General features: G+C 50.4%; 1 protein-coding gene across 5 annotated transcripts in view; it reads right to left on the reverse strand.

Annotated features, from left to right (window-relative positions):
• The window catches only part of XYLB (xylulokinase), a 43,573-nt gene that overhangs the window by 13,618 nt on the left and 5,694 nt on the right, over positions 1-24,261 (reverse strand). For 3 of the 5 annotated variants that reach the window (XR_014326498.1, XM_082847708.1, XM_082847709.1), the window contains exons 4-15: positions 23,705-23,785; positions 21,624-21,710; positions 20,856-20,984; positions 19,989-20,054; positions 18,244-18,316; positions 16,115-16,233; positions 13,292-13,373; positions 9,274-9,314; positions 8,574-8,689; positions 7,660-7,775; positions 6,934-7,007; positions 2,091-2,187 (exon numbers count right to left, since the gene is read on the reverse strand). Coding sequence is in view for 4 of the 5 variants with exons in the window: in XM_082847708.1 (XP_082703834.1) it covers positions 2,091-2,187; positions 6,934-7,007; positions 7,660-7,775; positions 8,574-8,689; positions 9,274-9,314; positions 13,292-13,373; positions 16,115-16,233; positions 18,244-18,316; positions 19,989-20,054; positions 20,856-20,984; positions 21,624-21,710; positions 23,705-23,785 (1,081 nt within the window). In the remaining variant the exon portion in view is untranslated. The remainder of the gene's footprint in view (positions 1-2,090; positions 2,188-6,933; positions 7,008-7,659; positions 7,776-8,573; positions 8,690-9,273; positions 9,315-13,291; positions 13,374-16,114; positions 16,234-18,243; positions 18,317-19,988; positions 20,055-20,855; positions 20,985-21,623; positions 21,711-23,704; positions 23,786-24,261) is intronic. The other 2 variants (XM_082847706.1, XM_082847707.1) reach the window with 1 other exon arrangement.

Consider the following 24,261-nt stretch of genomic DNA (forward strand, 5'->3'; position numbering starts at 1 on the left):
GTGCTCCGCAACGAGAAGCCACCGCAATGAGAAGCCTGTGCACTGCAACGAAGAATAGCCCCCGCTCACCACAACTAGAGAAAGCCCCCGCGCAGCAATGAAGACCCAACATAGCTAAAAATAAATAAATAAACTTATTTTTAAAAAAAAGATCCCACGATGCCACAAGCCATGCAGCCACTGGGAGCACGATGCCTACAGTTCGTGCAGCCCTTTTGCCCTTTTAGGTTCAAGCGCATTCATTCATGTGATCTTGTTTGAGAGGAACCCAGCAGAGCTGGCAGGACAGGTTTGATTTGGCCCTTAAGCTTGCTAAGAGGATAAGTAACCTTATGCTGTTTTGCACAAGAATCGCTTCAGAGGCACACTAGCTCCCTGGAGCCCAGGAGGGCCCCTCCGCCCTCACTGCCTCTCCCCTCACACTGGGCCGGTGGAGCCCCCCAGCCGCCCAAAGTGCCCCCTCCTGACGACCGGAAAACCCTTCGTGCCAGTCATTCACGCCCACCTCAGCACCATCTCTGCCCTGCTCACCTGGGCTCACTTCTCAGGGACCTTGGAAGCCTTTGGAGACGTTGGGGGAATTTCTTTTTACACTCTGGGTGGGGGGATGGAGAGGAGTGGAACTGTTTATAAAGTTCATTCTATTTAAAAAATTCTGTTGAACTAAAACATACATCCTAACAAATGTACATACATACCATAAGCTGACAGCTTGACACATTTTCACAACTAAACACACCTGTGTAACCTAGGAAACAGAGCCTCACCAGCACCCCAGAGGCCTCCATGCCCCCCGAAAGGTAACTACTAACGATCCAGACTTCCAACAGCAGCAGATGGTTTTGTCTGCTTTTGAATCTGGCGTCCACGGAACCCGCCACGCGTACTTCTGGGTTTGGCTTCTTTTGCTCAGCGTTTTCATCCATTTTGTGGCGCGTGGCTAAGGCTGGTTCATTTTCATTTCTGTGTAGGATCGTGTCACCTGAACACCCCACGAGGCATCTATCTCACCATCGATGGGCACTGTGTTGTTTCCAGCATGGGGTGCTAAGCACAGGGCCACTGGCAGTGTCCTCCTGCACGTCTTTAGTGAACACATGTCCACATCTCTGTCTCGCATCCACCGGGAAGTGAAGCTGCTGGGTGGACGTGTATGCAGCTTTAGTAGATGCTGCCTAACAGGTTTTCAAAAAGGTTTACCTAGCGCTTATTTTTGGAGTATCCTTTTACTTATTTGGTTCAAAGGCATAAAACATATACTACATAGGATTGTCCTTAAAAGTATCATGAGGGGGCCTTCAAGCTAAGAGGATTCAGGGGTTTTCTACCTTCTCTTGACCACGGCTGGCCCAGAGGGACAATACATCTTGGAAACCTGGACTCTCTGGTCGGCGGGTCCAACCTCCTTCAGACGCCCCCCCGCCCCCTGTCAGACCACTGCAGCGCCATCAAAAAGGGGAACTCGCTGACCTCCTAAAGCTGCCCACACTCCATAGCTCAAGTTCTTAGAAGTCCCTTCCTTCCCCATGGGCCTCCCCTGGCCCTGGTTCTGCCCTCTCCATTGCAGGGCTCTCAGTTCTGACAGTGGTTCCACATCCCCTCTCTTCCCTGTTGAAGCTGAAATGTCCAGAGCTGTGCCCCACAGGCAGATGGGGCCTGCCCAGGCTAGAAGGTGAAGGTCCAGTGATGGCCCCAGCCCAGACCTTTCCCACCTGCGTTGCCCGTGTCCTCGGGATCCAGAGCTTAGGACACTTAGTCTGCAGGTTGGAGCATAGGGTTACAGAAAGATCTCCCAAGTCCTATAGCTCCTGGCCAAGGAGGTGAGGCTCCTGGGGACGTAGCAGAGATGCAGGAACAACCTGCCCCCTAGTCTATGCCTGTCCACAGTGCCAGTCGATCGCTTTCTCACCCCACCACCAGGAGCCAGGCTCCACGTCCCTCCTGCACGAACAGGGCCCATGTAATGGAGCCTTAACAGACGGTGTCCACCAGGCCTGGCCTGAAGCTCAGGAAGGGCCTCAAGCACCTCAGGGTAGGAGCAGAACCCTTAGCGCCCACCCCAGCACACAGCCCGCCAGCAGCTCACTTACTGACTCGATAGCCCAGGCCCTCGGCATGGATCTTCTTGGCCATGAACTGTCCTTCGATCAGTGCTCGAATCTCCACGTCCCAGGGGAATGCTGAGACCTGATTCCAGTAGAAAGTGGGCAGAGTGAAGAACTCTCATTGTCCACTCACTGTGTGTGTGTGTGTGTGTGTATGTGGTGCATATGTATGTGGTGTATGCGTGTGTGTGGTGTCTTTTTAACAGTAGCCCAGATTCAGAGCTCATGACTCAGGCCTCCACTGGAGCTCACCCATAGTTGTGCTCTTGAACCACTAACTGGTTTGTCATACACTCGCACTCACACACACGTGCTCACGGCCTCACGCGTGTATCACTTTGGGGAGTCAGAGGATGGGAGAGCTCAGTTTCAGGCTGCCGAGGGTTCCAGTTCTGCCTCTGCCATTCAGCTCTATGACCTTGAATAAGTTAATGTAAATCTTATTGAGCCTCATTTTCTTTCTTTTTTTTTTAACACCTTTATTGGACTATAATTGTTTACAGTGGTGTGTCAGTTTCTGCTTTATAACAAAGCGAATCAGCTATACATATACATATATCCCCATACCTCCTCCCTCTTGAGTCTCTCATTTTCTTTGTTAACAGAACTGAGGTAATGGGAGCACCTACGTTTCAGGGTTGTTAAAAAGCAGACAGCAGAGCCTGGTCGATGTAGCTGATGCTCATGAAGGGAGAGCTTGTGCTGAGAACCCACCACTGTGGCACGCCCTTTGCCCTTCCAGCTAAAGCTGAATGGCACCAACTCCAGCCTCACCCTGCTCCCCAGCCCCTGAGACCAGTGACTGACGCCACCGCTCCCTCCCTCAGGAACTGCTCCAACCCAACTCACCTGCTTTCAGTTCCTAAACTTCTCCCTCTGCCAGGACTCCGCCCAAGCTTCCCATGTGGGATCCCTCTCATCCTTCAAGTCTGCACCTAAAGGCCACCTCCTCAGGGAGGCCCACCTGGTCACCCTATCCAAGGCAAGTCCCTGGCACATGCCCTGCTTTCCTCTACGTCGCTTTGTTCCTTCCCGTCTGAGCCACATCACACACCGTAATCGTGTGTGTGTTCATTCACCTGTTTACATCCTCTTAGACACTGGGCTCCGTGGAGCAGGGACCCTGTTTGTCTTGTTTGCACCAATCATACATATCTGTTGATTGAAGAAACGAACGCAGAAAACTCCCTTCTTGATAAACCCAGACAGATTTACACAAAAGAGAACAGGCATGTCTTCTTTCTACGAGCAACAGAAACCAAACTGACCCCCACCAGAAGACTGAGATGAACTCCCTATACTTTAGACAAAGCTTTCCATCTACAATACAATACGTAATACCATCATCGGCATATAATCCAGCACCAACTCTGTTACACTGATTAGACAGAGTGACTTACTGAAATTCCCCAGACACCTTTTAGGGTCAGAAAAGTCTCTCAGGTCCAATCCAAAATGTGGTGATGACTCTGGTAACCATCTCACAGAAAAGTCAATTCCAAGCAGCAAGTATCAACCAAATCCCTCCTGGGAAAGGTTGCGTGGTGGAGGGCAAATAAAATAGTGGCTTTAGGGCCAGAAAGGACTGGGTTTGACCACCTCCACCACCTAGGCCCTGGTGCCTTGGGTGAGATATTCAGTTTCTCCATCTGTAAAGGGGATGAAAATACCTAATTCACAGAGTTGCTCTGAGAGGTAAATGAGGAAGATAAAGAAACCCACATACATAGTGCCTGGAACTAAACTGTTCTCGCTAAACGTCAGCAAATGTTAGTGTCTCCTGTGCCAGAGGCTCTTTCAATCAGGAGGAAATTCATCATCTGGAGATGGGAGGCGTAGGATAAGGCTCGCCAAGGAAACAGGCTCCAAGATGCTTAATGACAGTCAGTGGGAGCACACGTTAGCTCAGGGAGAACACTTAGGTGTTCCACACTCCTCTTTGTGAGAAAGTACAGCGTCTGTCTTATATCTTGCTGATGCCCCAGCATTTAGAGTGCACCCTAGCACATCAAAAGTATTGTTTTATTATGACAACCCCACAGTCAACATAATACTCAACAGTGAAAAGGTGAAAGCCTTCCCACTAAATTCAGGAACAAGATAAGGATGCCCACTCTCACTACTTCTATTCAACATAGTATTGGAAGTCCTAGCCACAGCAATCAGACAAGAAAAAGAAATAAAACTGGAGGGAAGAGGTAAAACTGTCACTATTTGCAGATGACATGATAATTTATATAGAAAACCCTAAAGTCTCCACACAAAAACTATTAGAACTACGGGCTTCCCTGGTGGCGCAGTGGTTGAGAGTCCGCCTGCCGATGCAGGGGACACGGGTTCGTGCCCCGGTCTGGGAAGATCCCACATGCTGCGGAGTGGCTGGGCCCGTGAGCCATGGCCGCCGAGCCTGCACGTCTGGAGCCTGTGCTCCGCAACGGAAGAGGCCACAACAGTGAGAGGCCCGTGTACCGCAAAAAAAAAAGCAAAAAAAAACAGACAAAAAAAACTATTAGAACTAATAAATGAATTCAGCATGGTAGCAGGATACAAGTTTGTTTGTTTTTGGGGTTTTTTTTTCGGCAGCACACAGGATCTTCATTGCTGCGTGCAGGATCTTTAGTTGCGGCATGTGGAATCTAGTTCCCTGACCAGGGATCAAACCTGGGCCCCCTGCATTGGGAGCGAGGAGTCTTAGCCACTGGACCACCAGGGAAGTCCCAGGATACAAGATTAATACATAGAAACCTGCTACACTAATAATGAAATATCAGAAAGAGAAAAGTAAACAAACAATCCCATTTAAAATGGCATAAAAAATAGAACCTAGGAATAAATTAACCAAGGAGCTTAAAGACCTATATGCTGAGAACTATAAAACTAAAGGAAACCGAAGATGATCCAAAGAAATGGAAAGATATCCCATGCTTTTGGATTGGAAGAATTAATATTGTTGAAATGGCCATACTACCCAAAGCAATCTACAGATTTAATGCAATCTCTATCAAAATACCCATGACATCTTTTCACAAAACTAGAAGAGTCTTAAAATTTATATGGAACCACAAAACACCCAAAATTGCCAAAGCAATTTTGAGGAAAAAGAACAAGGGTGGAAGCATAACCCTTCCAGACCTCAGACTATACTACAAAGCTACAGTAAAAGAGCATGGTATTGGCACAAAAACAGACATATAGATCAATGCAACAGAATAGCGAGCCCAGAAATAAACCCACTCACCTACAGTAAATTAATCCATGACAAATGAGGCAAGAATATACAATGGAGAAAAGATAGTCTCTTCAACAAGTGGTGGTGGGAAAGCTAGACAGCCATATGTAAATCAATGAAGTTAGAACACTGCCTCACACCATACACAAAAATAAACTCAAAATGGCTTACAGACCTAAATATAAGACATGACACCATAAAACTCCTAGAAGAGAACATAGGCAAAATATTCTCTGACATAAATCATACCAATGTTTTCTCAGCTCGGTCTCCCAAAGCAAAAGAAATAAAAGCAAAAATAAACAAAGGGGATCTAATCAAACTTAAAAGCTTTTGCACAGCACAGAAAACCATCAACAAAATGAAAAGACAACCTGTGGACTGGGAGAAAATATTTACAGATGATGAGGCTGACAAGAGGTTAATATCCAAAATATACAAACAGCTCATACAACTCAATATTGAAAAAACACCCAATCAAAAAATGTGTAGAAGACCTAAATAGGCATTTTTCCAAAGAATACATACAAATGGCCAACAGACACATGAAAAGATGCTCAACATCACTAATTATCACACCAGTCAGAATGGCCATCATCAAAAAGTCAACAAATAATAAATGCTAGAGAGGGTGTGGAGAAAAGGGAATCCTCCTACTGTTGCTGGGAATGTAAATTGGTGCAGCCACTATGAAGAACAGTATGGAGGGTCCTTAGAGCTACCATATGATCCAGCAATCCCACTCCTGGGCATATATCAGGGAAAACTCTAATTGGAAAAAATACGTGAAGCCCCAACGTTCACAGCAGCATTACTTACAATAGCCAAGACATGGAAACAACCCAAGTGCCCATCAGCAGATGACTGGCTTAAGAAGATATTGTATATATACAACAGAATATATATTTTTTAAAATATCTTTTGGCCACGCCACACGGCATATGGGATCTTATTCCCCAACCAAGGATCGAACCCATGCACAACTGCATTGGAAACCGAGAGTCTTAACCACTGGACCCAGGTAGGTCCCTATACAACGGAGTATTAGCCATAAAAAAGAATGAAATGTTGCCATTTGCAGCAACATGGATGGACCTAGAGAGTGGTATACTTAGTGAAGTAAGTCAGAGAAAGATAAATATCATATGATATCATTTATATGAGGAATCTAAAAATACAAATGAATCTATATACAAAACAGAAACAGACTTGCAGACATAGAAAACAAACTAATGGTTACTGGTGGGGGAGGGTGGTGGCAAATTAAGAGTATGGGATTAGAAACAAACTACTTACTATACATAAAATAGATAAGCAACAAGGATTTACAGTGTAGCACAGGGAATTATATTCAATATCTTGTAATAATTTATGATGGAATATAATCTGAAAAAGAACTGAATCATTTTGCTGTACATCTGAAGCTAACACAATATTGTAAATCCACAATATTTCAATTTAAAGAAAAAAATTTAAATACGTGTTTTATCAATGGCTGAGTAAATGAATGAGGTCCCTAAAACTAGCATAATTTGATAGGCATTTGTTAAATAGTCAAAAATGGAGCCACTGTAGCTCCAATACTAATAACACACGTACCTCATGGTTTTCTGCACTAAACCTATGACGCCCAATAATTTCAGGGGTGATCTCCATTACATCAAAATAAAAACCTGAAACAAGACCAGGAAGAGATTAGTTGTCAGTGGTCAAAAACAAAAGATCAGCTTCTCAATAGCCTTAGAAAAAGGCAGGGTGAAATGACCCTTTATCCCTGTTCCCCGGGACCCCCTATCCCCTGGAGACCTGTGAATATTCTCAGGTCCTTCTCTTCAGCAGGACAGAGGGCAAATGGAAAGGCCTAGGCTAGCTTTTCGTGGAGACAGCTCTTCCAGCTCTCATGTGGCCGCCCAGGCCAGGAGACAGCTAGCTGTCCAACTAACCCTAAAATACCAGCGTGGGTTTGACCAAGGGAGGCACATCCCCTCCCTGCTCAAAAGGCCTGCCCCAATGCTGGGCACTTTTCCCAACAAGACCTCGTGTCTGGAGCAGAAAGCTGCATGTGGGCATGCACCAGGGCAGAGTAGGCACTGTGGCTGCCATCTCTGATGCTGTCACCAGGGGCTCCGAGGGGCACAGAAGATGCAGCTCTGGCCTGATCTGCCACTCCCCACCTCACTCAGATCATGGGGTCTCACGCTAGTTTTAAGGGCCATGGAGCAGAAGTACAGACAGTCAGGGCTCCCCTTGGCTTCTCCCTGGCCCTGCCCCTCCCCGCAGCAGCTGCTGCCCCTTCACAGACCCAGGCATCCCCAAACAGCCTACCCAGGTTTCCGCTGTTCCCCATCTCTGTGGACTGCAGTGCCTTAGAGAACTCGCTCCAGGAACTGGAAGCCAACTCATCGCGGATCTTCTCTCTCATGAGGGAGCCGTTTTTAAAGCTGCAGAAGTGCACACAACCCTGAGGGAGGGACCTGGTGCTTGCTGACTGGACCCACGGGCTTTGGTGAAGAGTCCCAGGTAGAGGGGCTGCAGGTCAGGCTGGACCACAACCCCAGCCAGTGCACAGCAGGGATCTGAGGTTCCTCCTCAGGTATCAGACCCAGCGCATGTTCCTGGGAGTCACCAGGAAATGCACTTGTCATGGGCTCTGTTTACAAGGGAGGTTGCCACAAAGGAGCCCCAGGGAGAGACATAGCTGTGGTTTCAGCACGTTGTACCACCTGGATAAGGGGCAGGGCTGGCCAGATTTACTAGACCTACATATTCTCCAGTGGTTCTTGGAATTTCAAGGCCAAAAACTCTCCCTTAGTAGCTTCCAGCAGGTCCCCAAATGCCTGTTTGGAGGGTGCAGAACAGACCCCTTCCATGAGAACTGTCAGGAAGCAGGATGTCCTTGCTACCATTGGTTGAAGGTCCACCATGTGCCAGACATAGCGTAACAACACTATGAAGTAAACCTCTTATTCTCCGCATTTTATGAGCAAAGTGTGGCTCAGATATGCTACGGGGTCTGTCTCAGGCCACACAGGATACAAGTGTTGGGGATGGGGTCTGTATCTGGGTTTGGGAGAGACTTCAGGTCCTGGGTGCTTCCCCACCCAGCTCTGTTCTCAGCAAGACCCAGTGAGTCCCTGGGGTCTCAGCTGCCCCCAGAGCCTGCGCAGTGAGTGGAACGACCTGGGGGGCTCCACATGGTGCCAGACCTGCCCGCACCTCCTCCGCCCCACCCAACCTACCACAGGAGCGCCATGTAGTGCTGGGGGTCAACCGGGTTGCAGAAGATGTGGCCTTCCAGGGTGGGCGTGGGCTCCTGGAGCCAGAGAAACAGGGTGTCGCTGGTGCCCAGGCTGACCTGCAGACAGACGGGCAGAGGTGAAGCGGCTCCGTCTCGCCAGCTCCACGCGCCCTGACCCCCATCGCTTCACTCCTCAGGCTGCAGACCTCGGATTAAACGCCACCTCCTCAGAGAAACCTCTGCTGACCCTCCCACACCAAAGTCCAAAGTCAGCTCCCCAGATTCAGGCTCCCATGGATCCTGCGGGCCGATTCTCTAGAACTTATTACAACTACCTCTAACTCGTGGTTCGGGTGACAACGGGTTTCCCACTAGAAGCAGAAGGGTCTGGGTTATGTCGTCATCGCTTAGGGAGCTCACAGTCCTCTAGCCCGAGGTCTGACCCTTCTGCCACTGTGCTCACCACGACCGGCCACTGTCAAGGCAGGCAGGGGACCTGTCTGCTCAGCAAAGGCAACTGACCTTCTAAGAGAGGACCTGTGGGCAGGTCCTGGGGCCTGGGTCTCCCTATCCTCTCCCTCAGCTGCCTTTTGACCCTGGAAGTCCCTCTGATAGGCAGCAAAGATGCTGCTGAGACCCAGCACCCTCGTCCCGTGGGGCAGAAAGCTGACCCTGCCTGAGGGAGGGAGTGGTCACCTTACCGCAATGTCACCTTCCTCCAGCCTCATGCCTGCCAGCGACGCTGAGAACAGGAGGGGAGCCTGTGGTTAGCAGGAGGTCACATGAGAGCCACAAAGCAAATCAGTCACCCCCCCACCCCGCCAGATGGGAGTGCAGCCCCCATCTCCCACCCCAGTCCACAAGCTAAGGGAGATGCAGGAACAGGGTGAGGCAAGGGCTCAGGACGCCCCAAGGGCTACAGGGTGGAGTCTCTGTGGTCAGGGCCTCTGATTTGGACTCAGAAACCTCATCTAAAGGGGTCCAAACTCCCCACCCACTGTTAGGCACTCCCAGGAGTGCAGAGGACCAAGGGGGCCAAGTCAAGACACCAGGATACACACGGCGGAGAAAGACAAAGGCGAGGCCCGAGTGAGAGGCTTTCCCCCACCTCAGTGGTATGGAAAGGGGCAAGGTAATGTTGACTGTCCCCTTTATGTGAGGCCCATGACCGTGACGTTTATCTGCCTTCCTCACTGATACACCCTGGAACTGAAAGGTCTGCCATGTAGCAGCAGGCCTTAAACGTTGAGTGAATGAATGAATGAAGGAGAAATGTGGGCAGGAACAGGTGTACTCAAACACTGCTGCTGAGGTACGATCAGCAGAGTGCCAGAGCCCTGGATTCAGGAATCCTACCTCTGAGAGCTTATCCTATAGGCCGCAGGGGTCCCCAACCCCCTACCGGTCCGCACAGCAGGAGGTGAGTGGCGGGGCGGGCGGGCGAGCGAGTGGAGCTTCATCTGCCGCTCCCCATCGCTCGCGTTACCGCCTGATCCATCCCCCCCCCACACCGTCCGTGGAAAAACTGTCTTCCATGAAACTGGTCCCCGGTGCCAAAAGGGTTGGGGACTGCTGCTATAGGGACAAGGGACAAGATAATGTTTGCATGGCCTAAACGGTAGAAGCCACGCCTACCTCCATCTCCCAGCTCCATCTGAGGGACGTTGGCAAAGTAAATGCCAGGACGATGGAAACCTAAACAACCACTAATGATGTTGCACAAAAATATTGCCTTGGTTGGTTAAAATAAACTGTTTATTTATGGGCATAGGAAAAGAAGGTTGGAAGGACAGCCCTCAAAATTTTAACTGTGGGGCTTCCCTGGTGGCGCAGTGGTTGAGAGTCCGCCTGCCGATGCAGGGGACGCAGGTTCGTGCCCCGGCCCGGGAGGATCCCACATGCCGCGGAGCGGCTGGACCCGTGAGACATGGCCACTGGGTCTGCGCGTCCGGAGCCTGTGCTCCGCAACGGGGGAGGCCACGGCGGTGAGAGGCCCGCGTACCGCAAAAAAAAAAAAAATTTAACTGTGGTTATCTCTGGGTTAAGAGATTACGGATGATTTTTTTTTACATCCTTCCTTTGGTTTGTCGGTACTTAAAATTTTTTTCTGCAATGAAGAGGTATCCCTTGTGTATAAGAAAAAGAAGCATAAGACTAATGCATTACTTAAGGCAGCAGCAAAGTGGAGGTCAGATTTAGGGAGGGACTGGCTGAGGGCTACCTGCCTGGTATCTCCAACATTCAGCCTGCAACCGCAGTCCAAAAGGACGGTTTAGGAAGCTGCTTCTTTGTTGTTCCCTCTGAAACATGGCCAGAAGCTCATGCTTCTGTGGTTCAAAAGCAGGCCCATTATTCTCCCTGACATTCTTCCAGTTGATAGAGTAGGTGTAAGAATATACATTTTTCTAACCAGACTCAGAAACTTAGGAAACAAACTTACGGTTACCAAAGGGGAAAGGTGGGGGCAGGGGGGAGGGAAATACTGGGAGGTTGGGATTAACATATACACACTAATATATATAAAACAATCAACAAGGACCTACTGTCTAGCACAGAGAACTCTACTCAGTACTCTGTAATAACCTATATGAGAAAACCATCTGGAAAAGAATAGATATATGTATATGTATAACTAAATCACTTTGCTGGACACACCACATTGTATATCAACAATGCTCCAATATAAAAAAACAATGCATTTGTTTCTAACGAGACTTGATGAAGTTACTTTCATTTTGAAAGGCAAACAAACGTGGCCCACAAAGCATAGAACTGTCCTGAATCGGTGCTTGTGCACCATCTGTTCCTTTCTGAGGGTGACTCAGCTTTTAGGGCAGAGAGGAACTGGGGCCTGGCACCCTCCAGGAGCCAGGGCACCAGAACATACCCACCACAGGCCGGAGCTTCCTCTCAAATCAGGCGCCCAGGGGACAGAGCGACAGGCTTCAAGCCTTGCTCCTGCAGGAATCTGGCCACTGTCTACCAGCCTCTGTCTCACCTCACCTCAGACCAGGAACGTGAGGGTCCCTTCTCCAAAACCTGCTCTGAGTTTGGGTTTGTGCCTTGACAACAGAGCTCCGTGTGAAGTTCTACAGAATCTGTGCAGGGACGGGGAGGCCCTCGTCTGGCTCCTGGGGGTTCCCTGCAGATGCCAGGGTGGAGGCCACCCCAGAAGGGAGGGGGCACAGCCAGGACCCTGATGCAACCACAGGGGTGGCGGGGACATCCTCGCTGTGCCCTCAGCCCCAAAGCAGACAGGCCTAAAGCAGACCTAGGAGCACCACGAGTGTTATTCATAGTGGTGGCAGAAACAGTAGTAACGGTGACTTAAATGTTTTTTCCCGGGCACAAAAAAACACATAGATACTGCAGAAAATACGGCACATAAAATCATCATGATGATGATGAATGAATTTTAACAAGACCTTCAGCCCATTTCCAGGCACACAGCTCCACTCCTAGACGCGTGTGCCTCTCTCTTTTTATTTTATTTTTGCTGTCCACATCCGCATCTATACAACCCGTAGGAGGTAAGTACAGGGAGGCTCACGGGTGTGGAAGCCAGGAGAAGGGCTGAAGTCAGACCCCGGCCTCCACCACACCCTTCCATGTGTACCTGAGACTCACTTCCTTAGAGAAGGAATGGCTGCTTCGGATGGCAACCTGGGGTAGAGTTGCCAGATAAAATATAAGACGCTCAGTCACATTTCAAGTTCAGAGAAACAATATTTGGGACACACTTACACTGAAAAATCATTTGTCATCTGAAATTCAAACATTGCCTGGGACATACTCATCCTACCTAATCATTTGTCCTTCCTCTGAATTCAAGTTTAACTGGGTGTCCTGTATTTGTATTTACTCTATCCAGCAACCCTGATTTGGTGGCCCATGAGGAAAAGGGCTGCAGAGGTGGGGTGAGGGGCAGCAGTCTGGTGGTACTCATTGTGGCCACTTGGCCTTTCTTTAGAGACCTGTCAGCCCCTCCAGGGGGGGCCTCAGGAACCCCCAGAGGAGAAGAAGAGGAAGAGGAGACAAGGGGCTTGGACGAAGTTGTACCTATAGGTCAAATGATGGGGCAGAGACTCAAAGCTGGGTCCCAGAGGAAGGGGTGGGGGAACTGAGATGTTTAGCTTGGAACAGAAAAGGCAGGTGAGCAAAATCCCACCCTTGGACGTGTTGAAACTGGAGGAGGTTTTGAGCTGCTGCTAATTCTGAGGCTGAGGGTCTGGCACTCTGGCAGCAGCCACCAGGGCCAGGCAGGCGTGTAAATAGGCTGTATTTATTCTGTCCTTGAATTTGCCTTTTCATCACTTTTCTTCATTTTTCCTGTTTGTCTTTTCCCAAACTGATAATGTTGTAAATATTTGTTTTAAATTAGAAATTTAATAAAAATTAATGGCTGTTGCTAAAAAAAAAAAAAAAAAGAAAAGAAAAGGCAGGTGAGGGAGGGTGGGCACTGTCTTCCTCAATCGCTGATCAGGTTTCTTTCACCTGGAGGTGCAGCACTCAGTGGCTCTTGTGGGCAGAGTCAGAGCCAAGGCGGGGCAAGTACAAGGCGTGAGAGTTCAGACCAGCAGGCGGGCAGGCACCAAGGGAGGGAGGGCCCACCCCGGACAGGCTTCCCCAAGAAGCCCTAAGAAGCCGGCTGGCATTCTCCAGTGTCCCACAAGGACCAAGGCGGGCTACTGGGAGGGTGAAATCCCCTGAGGTACTCACCTGGGTTGTCCCCAGTGAAGGCCACCACTTTGCATCCTGGAGGAAACCCATAGCGCTGGACGAAGTAGGAAGAAATGGCCCCCTGAGGAGAGAAGGCAAGCACGCTCTGCTGAGGCAAACCCCACCTGCTCGACACAACTGTCCACACCTCGGGCCACAGGAAGGCCACAGGCCTGGGTGGGGCCTACAGTCGCATCACACCTGAGACGTCCCTCCTGCTCACAGAACACCAGAGGAGCCCAGCACAGGGCTGCAACCACGCACGTGAGGTCATCCCACTGCCTTGAAGCCCACTTAATTTTGAGATTCAAAGCAACTAGAAAAGACCAGTTCCCATTGTGGACTTGCTCTGTAAGCTCCAAATTATGGATGTAGCATTAAAAATAAAGAAATAACAGGAGGAAATCATTAAGCAAACTCATAGAAGTAGATAATGCCTTGCACACACGCTCTATCAGTCAGATTAAGAGTCATTGGCCACGTTTGTGCAGAGGTCAACGTTCTAAAGAAAATAAAGCAAGGAAAGGCTTCCACCAGGAACCACAGCTCTCAGGGCCCCTCCAAGACCGCCTGTGGGATCAGAGGGCAGGGATAACTTCTGGACAGACCTACCGTCTTCAGAGGGCACGGTTATGAAAAGAAAGCATCTTCCCCCCTTTCCCTGTCTTGGTTCCAAAAGTGTAAAATAAATGACGGGATTTCCTGGTGTCTGGAAAGAACATTTTACTCCATCCAGCCAACTTTCGGATTTACATCAGAATAAAGCCATCTCCTGGGAGATAATTGTCCTGGCCTCTGTGGCCTCAGAAAACAGAGCCTGAGGCAGGGCTTGTGCAGGTGGCTTATTTGGGGAAGTAACCCCAGGAAATGAGAAGGGGACAGGGAAGAACGAAACAGGAAAGGGGGGAAAGCCCACCCCAGGGTCCTCTGTGGAGCTGGTCATGGCTGTGAGCTGCGTCTGAGGAGTTGCATGAAATGCATGGGGGGGACTGTCCACCTGGGGGTGGAACAGGGAGCAGCTCTCCGTAGCTCCCTGACCCTCCAGGCTGGCAGAGCACAACTGTGGAGTCCCAGAAGGCTCTGGGCAGAAGGGAGGCAAATGAGATGCAGCTCAGGCAGGGTTCTGCTAGGCGACACCTGCGTGAAGCCACAACAGCTGGCAAAAAAGTGGGCTGGGAGGATGCAAGGTGGGAAGCATCTGCTACACTATATCTCCAAATATTTTCCTGCAGAAAAGGAGAGAAAGCCATTTGGGCACCACCTTCAGAAAAAGGGATGACAGAAAACATGGATTTTGCTTGTTTCCCCCCATCACGTGGGTACCTATGTTACAAATGAAAATACACTTTTCACCATCCGTTCTTTTCCATTCCTCAAGCTGCTGGTGTCTGCACGGGCTACCTCTTGGAGGCATGTGTTCCTGGCATAAGGCAAACAAAGCCGGTTGCCGTGGACAAAACACCGCTCTCCATCTCACTTGAAACTAAAAGCCGTGTGTGGAATACCAGTCCCAGAGGCTTGGCTGTTTTCTCTTAGCCCTTCCTTTTTCTTTCTGCTGTGCATCAGCCTGCCTGGGTCCTGAACTGTCTGCTTCTACAGGGCAGGACACCCTTAACTTAAGCTCTGTGCGCTGGCCTCACGGCACCCTCTGGATGATGACGCTTTGGCTTTGAGATTCCGCTCATGGTGGCAAGGGCTGTTTTCAGCAGGTCACTGTTCATCTCAGAAAGGGCTTCTGTGGTTGGGACTCCACACGTGAGGAGTGAGGCACTCGTGATAGCCTGGTTCTCCTGGTGGCCCACCCCTCCCAGCTCTGTGACTCTCCCCGGGACTCAGGGGCCCTTGTCCTTCCTTCGCAGCCAACGCTCTGCACCACCCAGGGGTTCTGCTTGCTCTGGCTGTGGGGCACATGCTCCCCGCCAAAGGGCCGAGTGCAGGGCCCAACCAAGAACTTAGCCGGCCAACTAGGGGAAACCAGGGCGGGGACAGTCAGTGTCTATTCCGAATGTGGGTGCCACACTGATGGTTAAAGGTTTTTTGTTTTTAATAAATTTATTTATTTATTTATTTTGGGCTGCATTGGGTCTTTGTTGCTGCACACGGGCTTTCTCTAATTGCGGCGAGTGGGGGCTACTCTTTGTTGCAGTGCATGGGCTTCTCGTTGTGGTGGCTTCTCTTGCTGCAGAGCACAGGCTCTAGGAGTGCGGGCTTCAGTAGTTGTGGCATGCAGGCTCAGTAGTTGTGGCTCGCGGGCTCAGTAGTTGTGGCTCGCGGGCTCTAGAGCACAGGCTCAGTAGTTGTGGTGCACGGCCTTAGTTGCTCTGTGGCATGTGGGATCTCTGGGACCAGGGCTCAAACCCATGTTCCCTGCATTGGCAGTTGGATTCTTAACCACTGCACCACCAAGGAAGTCCCTGGTTAAAGCTTTTTAATTGAATTGTTTAGTTTTTTGCTGTTAAGTTGTATGAGTTCTTTATATATGTATTGGATATTAACCCTTTATCAGATACATAGTTTGCAAATATTTTCTCTCATTTGATAGGTTGCCTTTTCACTTTGTTGACCGTTTCCTTTGCTGTGTAGAAGCTTTTTACTTTGATGTAGTTATTGCACCTGAGTACAAGACACTGATACAGACATTTTGCTCTGAATCACGTCAAATACTTATCTTGTACTAGACAAAGTCACATGTGTGTGTGCCCGTGTGTAAATGGATGGGTGTGTGTGTGTGTGTGTGTGTGTGTGTGTGTGTGTGTATACTACACAGCTTCCCCAGTAGCTGCCAGCTCTCCAGTGAGCCACGTCACTGGGCAGGGAACCTACCACAACCGAGCATGACGGCACCGGCAGGCCGAGCTTCTCTTCTAGATGAGGTGCACAGGCACCAAGGCAAGCCTGCGACCAGACTTTGTCCTGGATCCGCAACAAGTTCATTCCAGAACCTAAGGAAGGAAGGAAACAAGAAAGAGAAATCTCAGAAAGGGACCTTTTGTAAAAATGCACAGATCTGGCCGAGAGTGGATCATTCTCGCAGCAAACGTTATACCTGGAGCTCTTTCCCGATGGAACGTATACAACGTGCCTGGGTAACTCTGGAACCAGAGAGCCAGAGGTCAGCAGGGCCCTTAGAAACACATGCCTCCACCCCCCCAAACATTCCTCACGGGCTTAAATCCCACAGTTAGCCTGGAAATCCATTGCTCTAAGACCTGGCTGAGGGAGGGGAGCTCCCACCAATGTCACCTAGGATGGCTCTGCGTGTCCCCTGGGGTTCAAGGCTAGAGGCAGCCCTGGCACTGATGTGGGTCAGCTCTCAGGGATTTCCCAATCACATCTAACTTTTTGAGGAAAGCTCTCGGACGCCTCTAAACTTCCTCATGCTCGTCACTAAGATCAGCTAAGTCTTCTCTAAAACGATCTACTTCTCCCAAGGTTCTCCTGAGGATGGGGAGGGGGGAGAACCCAGAGCTCAGGTGGACAGCCCTCCTCCTCTATGGGCCCAAGTGGAGGCAGGCAGGTGGGTTGGGTGCTGCTAGAGCCCCGTGCCCACGTGAGATGGTCGGACTGCTGGTAAATGAAGAGGTGACTTCTGGACACAGGGGAGTGGGTGGAGACCCAGCTGAGGATGAAGCTCAGGAATGTCTAGAGCAACAACGTAACGTTCCCCAGCAGCACTCAGCGGCTGGCTGGGGTGAGTGTGGAGGACACAGGTGGATACAGGCTACTCCACGGGTAGGGCTCTGCTGGTCTGAGCTCCAAGGAGCTGGGTTCCTGTGTGGGATGAAGCTTTTCTTCTCCAGATTGTGAGTGAAGCTTCGGGACCACTCCTTAGTCACCCTCCGTGCCCTGAAAACTAGACTAGCGTCTGGTACACGACAGCACTCACACACTTCGGCTGAGCTCCCAGAGGCTCGGAGCGACTCGGGGCTCTTCCGAGGCCACCCTCCCAGGCCAGGGCTCTTGCTCTGCGTTCTCCTCTCTCCATGCTAGTCTCACCCAAGAGCTCCTTCAGCAACCTCCTCCCAGCTCTCCTTCTTCACTGGCATCGTTTGCATTTATTTATTTGTTTGTTTGTTTATTTATCAGAGTATAGTTGCTTTACAATGTTGTGTTAGTTTCTACCGTTCAGCACAGTGAATCAGCCGTACATATACACATATCCCCTCTTTTTTGGATTTCCTGATCATTTAGGTCACCACAGAGCACTGAGTAGAGTTCCCTGTGCTAAACAGAAGGTTCTCATTAGTTATCTGTTTTATATATAGTATCTGCATTTATTTTTGTTAGGGTTTTGATTCCAGAAGCTCACCACTCCCATGAGTTCCCCAAATGTGGACAAAAACTTCAATAAGTTACTCCTTGTGGGAGCCAGGCTCCAAGATGATCCCTACTCATCCCCTAGTGTTCACACCGTTGAGGTCCCCTCTCCCTGTTCCCGTAGGCCTGTGTGACCAGGCACAGGGATGTACATCACTCCCAAGATCATGTGAAAGACTCTGCAGCTTCTGCTTGGCCGCTGTCTCCTCTCACCTCTCGCTTGGGGTGAATCCAGCTCCCATATGGGGGAGGGGCTCACGTGGCAAAGAACTGAGGCCTCTGGCCCACGGTCACGTGCGTGGCCTGGAAGTGGATCCTCCAGCCCCAGTCAAGCCTTTAAGTGACCGCAGCGCTGGCGGCCAGCTTGAGTGCCACCTCCTAAGAGACCCTAGGCCAGAACCATCCAGAGAAGCCCCTCCCCGATTACTAACCTTCAGAAACTCTGTGAGATAATAAACATTTATGACTCTCAGCTGCTAAGTGCTGGGGCCATTTGTTACACCGCAAAAGATAATACACTCCGTTCTTGGCAACAGACAGTAGGGCTGGAAGACTGGCACCCACCCGGGTGCATGGGGCTCAGGCTGCCCGCACGCCCGCTAAACAGACCCACACCATGGACGCTGAAGACTTACCGTCACTGTAGTCAATAGGAGAGTGAGACCCAAGGAACAGAGAAGCAGCAAAACTACTGACCAAGGAAATTCTCTGCAGAAGAGAGAAACACAGTGAGATTTATGACTCACTTCCATAAACAACTGACTGCTTCTGACACACACACAACAGGACAAGAGTTTTAAACTGGGGAGGGAGGTAGGAATTTTGGGCACGATGCCCCAGCAATGTGAGGGACTGAGTATCCCTCAGTCCTTAGCATTTTGAGTGGCTGGAACACCAAGAAGTGACTCCTCAGGAAAGCCCCTTGCTCTGCAGTTTCTGACAAGCCATAAAACCGTCAAGTTCAAAACGAAAAAAAAAAAAAAGGGAGTTCCCTGGTGGGAAGGATTCCGGGTTTTCACTGCCTGGGGTCTGGGCTCGATCCCTGGTCAGGGAACTAAGATCCTGTAAGCTGCGAGGCACTGCCAAAAATAAAAACCAACAACAAACCAACCAACTGCAAAACCTTATAAAAAAGCCACGCTTAGGGAAGCAGGTTTTCACCCCGAATCCATATGCCAGGGAGTGTGGTGCCCTGATTTCCCTCCTCCATGTCTGTGGTCTTTATATCTAGTCACAGAGGAAGTGGGATGCGTGGCCACAGGATTCAGAAACAACAAACACAGTCTCAGGGGTTCAGAATGAGAAGGGAAAGCCGGCCCCTCAGAAGCCAGAGGCGCCAAACATGAACGGGAGGAACTGATAATGGATTCTAAACGTCACCCTGAGGGTCTCTGCTTCCACGTGGGAATCACGGGCCCTTGGACCGGGGGAGAGAATGCCATCACCTCCTGTCCCCAGTTGGGCCACCTTTGTTCCACACATAGAATTCAGAGAATTTGTATCACCCCCTCCCCCCAAAACCTTCATTAACGGCTAAAGCTGCACAGCAATCTGGAACCTTGAATCACTAAATTAGAAACTGCCTGTTAACGTCCAAGGTTTAAAAGGCAATTTGGTTTAACACAAGCTGATCGTTTTCTAATTACTCAGAGAGGAAAATCACTAGCCACGATGTTGAGCTGCTTCTCAGGCAGCATCAAGTGCTGGCTTTCAGCAACTGTGGATCAAGGAATGAACCTGGGTTCCTGGCTCTGGTCGGAGGGCCACAGCTGGAGACACTGGTCCAGCCTTACAAATTTCCTAAGAAAACAATGACCCCACCCCAATCAAATGCAGGTAACCATCCTGCATTAACCACAGAAATTGAGCAGACAGAGCCTAAGGGCACCCAGATCTCCTACTCAGGTGGTCCCAGGAAGCCACCAGTCCCCCTGCTCCCACCCTGACCCTGACCTCCACCTTTCTGGTCAGGAGAGCCCCGGAATTCTCTTTCCCACAATTCCGTTCTTTCCCTCCTCTTTGGAAAAAGCCTGACAATGAGAATAAAAGCAAATGGAATATATATCATCTTTAATGTCTGCTAATCAATGTTTTTAGCCCATGCACATGAGATTTATTTATGCTAAGTTATAAAAGGAATTCAACTGTGACTTTCAATCAAAGAAGAATGTTTAGGGACTTCCCTGGCGGTCCAGTGGTTAAGACTTCGCCTTCCAATACAGGGGGTTCGATCCCTGGTTGGGGAGCTAAGATCCCACATGCCTCGCAGCCAAAAAACCAGAAACAGAAACAATATTGTAACAAATTCAAAAAAGACTTTAAAAATGGTCCACGTCAACAAAAAAAAATCTTAAAAAAAAAAGAGGAACGTTCAACCAACCTCTGTGTGTGAGTAGGCCTCGGGGTTCTGCTGGTAAAGCTTTGCAATCTGGTTTCCTGTAAATCGCTGGAAAAAGAGTATAAATTCTTAAAAACCCAAATCCTACAGGGAACGATCAACTTCATAAAGTAAAGTTCGTGTAGCACGCTCTGAAAGTTAGTTAGCATGACGAGAGCTTAAGGCCTCAAATCTGGAAATGTTTGACGTCTGCTGAGCATCCTTAGTAATAACCTCGCTCCTCACACAGAAGGGTGTCTGCTCTGACCAAGGGCACCCATGCAGGGGACTCAGGTATTATCCCCGCCCACATTCTTCTTCCTTAAGGTAACCCAAGTGGGGTTGGTCCTATCCCCCAAACCTCTGCTCCAGGGAGTATCGAATTACCCCAGCTGGGCCAATAGCAGCCACCCTAGGGGATGGGGTGGGACCATGGATGAAGCCAACAGGAAAGAGGCACTCTTATTTTTTTTACTTTCCCAGGAGCTGCACTAAGCATCTTACAAGCACTGACTCCTTTCAGCTCCCAAACTACCCAAAATGTAAGTGCTATTTTTATCTCCAGGTTAAAGAGGCTGAAACTGAGATGCCATCGTCACCCGCATACACAGCACAGCCTGGGTCACACGTCAGCTCTGACCTGGGAGGGCTGAGGCGCGACAGGAGGTCTGCCCGTGCTCACTGAGCGGCACACGTGGCCTTGCTCAGAATGGCTCCACAGGGGTGGCACCCACACAGCCTCACGTGATCCCCACAGGCACAGGTCACCAGCCGTGTCCTCCCAGACACCCAGGGAGAAGGCACCAGAGCCAGCAACCAGACCTTCCTCCTGGCCCAGCCCGTCCCCAGCCCGTGGCGGGCGTCGCTCACCTCATAGGCGCGGGACCCGGTGAGGCAGCTGAGAGCCTGGGCCCCACCCACGGTGGCCTCCAGCTGGCGGCACTGGGCTGTGGTGCTGGAGTCCATCCACACCGGGCAGTCACTGATGGAGAAACAGGCCTGGAAAGAAGGGGCAGAGGCACAGGCATGAGCTCCGCCCACTGACTCTGGGGGCCGCCCTGGCGCTGGCAGTCACGCCCATCACAGCAGCTGTGGACGCCTCTTCCCTGGATGTGACCTTGGAAGACCCACGGGCAAGCCCTTCATGTCCAAACCTCAGCCCGGCCTAGCAGGGTCTCTCCCCAGAAAGCTCAAGGTGGAAGGTTCTGGCGAGGACACCTGAGCACCACAGGCCAATACCAGAGATGGGCGGTGAAGGGCCAGAGCTGCAGCAAAGGGCAGCTTGGCGGGGGCCTGTGGAGCCTGGGAGAAAAGGAGACGCCAGAGCCTACCTTCCCAGCATCACCGGGAGGCGTCACGTCCCAGGGGGAGATTCCTGAGGGGGGAGCTCGCAACAGAGTCCTGCTGGGCTGGAGGGGACCAGTGTGATGTGGGCTGTTAGCACCTGAGCCTCTGTCCAGACAGCAGGGATGTCTGTGGCAGGCAGGCAGGGAAGACCACGCTCACAGGCCTGCTGCCCAAGCCAACTTCCCACACCCTTGATGATGCACAAAAGCCCCAGGCTTCAGGGCCCACAGGATTCGGGGCCCTTCTCCCCCCTACGCAAGTTTCTCAGACTCCCACAGCATGGCCAGTTACCTGCAGCTGCTCGTGCAACAGGAGGTCCGGTGACAAGCTTGCCAGAACCTGGCTGGCCCCAGCCTTCCAGTACACGCTTCCATGTTGCTGCCGAGGGAAAACCCAAGCCCATGTTCACGTGGCTGTGGCCACACACCTGTGTCAGCCTCCTGGAGACCCAGAAAGACCCCAGACCACACGCCAAAGAACTGGACTCCAAGCCTGCCCCGCCACTTGTAAATCGCAGAGGTCATCACCTTTACGAGACTTGTTTTTCATTTCTATAATATGGGGAGGAACTCTGCCCTGTCCACCTCAAAACTTGTAGGAAGGGTCCAAGAAGAACTATCAGTCTGGATTTTGGTGGCTTTGTAAAACTGTACTTAAATATATTGCTCATAATATTACCTGACATTCACTCATTCATTCACTTACCCATTATTCATTCAACAAACATTGATGGATCACCCAGATCGTGCCAGGCATGGGACAGATGACTAGGGTAGTATTGTCGCTACTCTGCAGGATACTGGAGTTGAGTCAGGGAAAAGGACACAAACGGACAAAACCCTATTAAGTGCAGTGGCAGGACTGTGGGACCACAGAGGAGGGGAGGGGCATCTAGCCAGCTGGGGGTGCAGGTGGGGAGAAGCGGACGTGATAATTAGGGAAGGACCCCGGAGTTGAGGGTGGAGGTGCTCCACGCAGAGAGTAACCACAGCTGAGAGAGGCTGGCAGGTGCACGGAAGGGGCCTGAGGCTGGGGCGGGGGGCAGTAGGGACTGGAAGGGGAGGTGACAGCCTGAGCCTTGACATCCATGCTCGGGAGGCTGGGGTTTGTCTTGGGGTGGTGAGAACTCTGGATTGGCAGGGGAGTGACATGGCCAGGGCTGAATGTATGAAAGGGCTTGTGGGAGTCATGGAGAAGGTAGGTTGGAGGAAGGGAGGAGAAGCAGAGGCCCAGAGAAAAATGATGGGTACTAGGCCTGGGGCAACAGAGGCAGAGCTGGAGAAGTGGCAGACTCAAGGGCCATGTACAAATCAGCAGCACGAGGGGACCCCCTGGATGTAGGGGTGGGAAGATGGAGGGGTCAGGCATGACACCTGGGTTATGGCCCCGGTGAAGGAGAACTCCCCAAGAAAGGGCACCGGAGGAGGACATCGGGGGAAAGACAGTGTGCTCGGTCTGGGACATGATAAGTTTGGGGTATTCCTGGGACACCCGGCCAAGGGGGCGGAGGGGATGTCTGGGAGGGAGAGGGTGTCCAGGCCTGGGGTTCAGGTGAGAGATGTGGACAAGATCACCAGGGACTCTGTTTAGTGTAACGAGGACACAATCAATACACTCCTGTTAGGTCAGGGGAAGAAGAGGCATCTTCAGAAGCATCATTAAGTGCTCTCTAATGAGGATATGAAGACACGCTAACCCAGCATGGAGCAAAGTGATTCGGAGGATAACACTGGACTTGAATCCTGACTCCTCCTAGCAGCTATGTGACCTTGGGCAAGTGACATCACCACTTGGTGCCTCTGTTTCCCCATGTAAATGGCAGTGATAATAAAAGCAGCTGAAGCTTGAAGTTTTTTTGCCCTGTCCTACGTATTTAACATTCACATTGACCCTACGGCACATGGATTAAGTTAGTGCATGTCAAATGCTCAGTACTGCACCTGCCATACACTAAGTGCTCCATTGTTACTAATATCTCTACTACTAAAACTGCTATCATTATTAGCATGATTTCTGACTTTGCTTTTACTTCCAAGAAACAGAAAAGCAATTTTGTGCCCTCAAACAGTCATAGTACATTCATGTCAAATACTTCCTCTTCCCCTTAGAGGACCTCTATCCGGTGCCTCCTCACCCTGTGTCCTATTTTGTATAACGCTTAATTGTAAGAACTGTCTCAAATCCTTTTGCAAGGAGGGAAGTGATATATCCACCAAGGTGAAACAGCTATACGGATTTTCACTGCAACAACATGTGCGCTGTGGCTTTCAAGAACAAGCAACTTCCCTCGAGGGAAGCTGTCACCTCAGCACCTGCACCGCTGCCCAAGACAGACGCCCTTATGCCATAGACAGAGGCTGCAGCAAACAAACCTGGCCCGCCCCAGACAAGGCGAGGACTTGAGAGAAGTCAAAGCCTGAAGCCTTCATCTTCTCCAAGATGATATCCAAAGCCTGAGAAGAAACACAGAATCCACTGTGACTGTCCTGAGCCACGGAACCAGGCTAACACACAAGCCTTGATTTGGACTGCAAGTGCCTGCCCTTCCAGCGGAGGCAGAGAAGGCACTGAGGCCTCGGGATTTGGAAGCACTAGAATAAATACATCAATTAAACAAGCAGCCATCAAGCCAACAAAAAAGTGAGCTATGCTAAAAATATTTTAAATAAATGGAATCAGAAACCAGCACTCCTCAAATTTTGCTTCTCTAATCGGTGACTTCCAGGCACGCAGGAAGAGCAAAAACGAGGTGGCTCAAATTTCGGTTTCTTTTATCTGCATTTTCAACCCACCATATTAGTGATATAACTTCACTGCAATGGAGAGGCAAAGAGCAAAGCAGAGGCTCCCATCAGAACAGGGCTCCAGGCCCAGACTCCTGTGTCCGGGAGTACAGGTTGGAGGGAGGAGGTAAAGATGGTGACCATTT

This window comes from Leucopleurus acutus (assembly GCF_964270905.1).
Source record: "Leucopleurus acutus genome assembly, chromosome: 10".
Taxonomy (NCBI): Eukaryota; Metazoa; Chordata; class Mammalia; order Artiodactyla; family Delphinidae; genus Leucopleurus; species Leucopleurus acutus.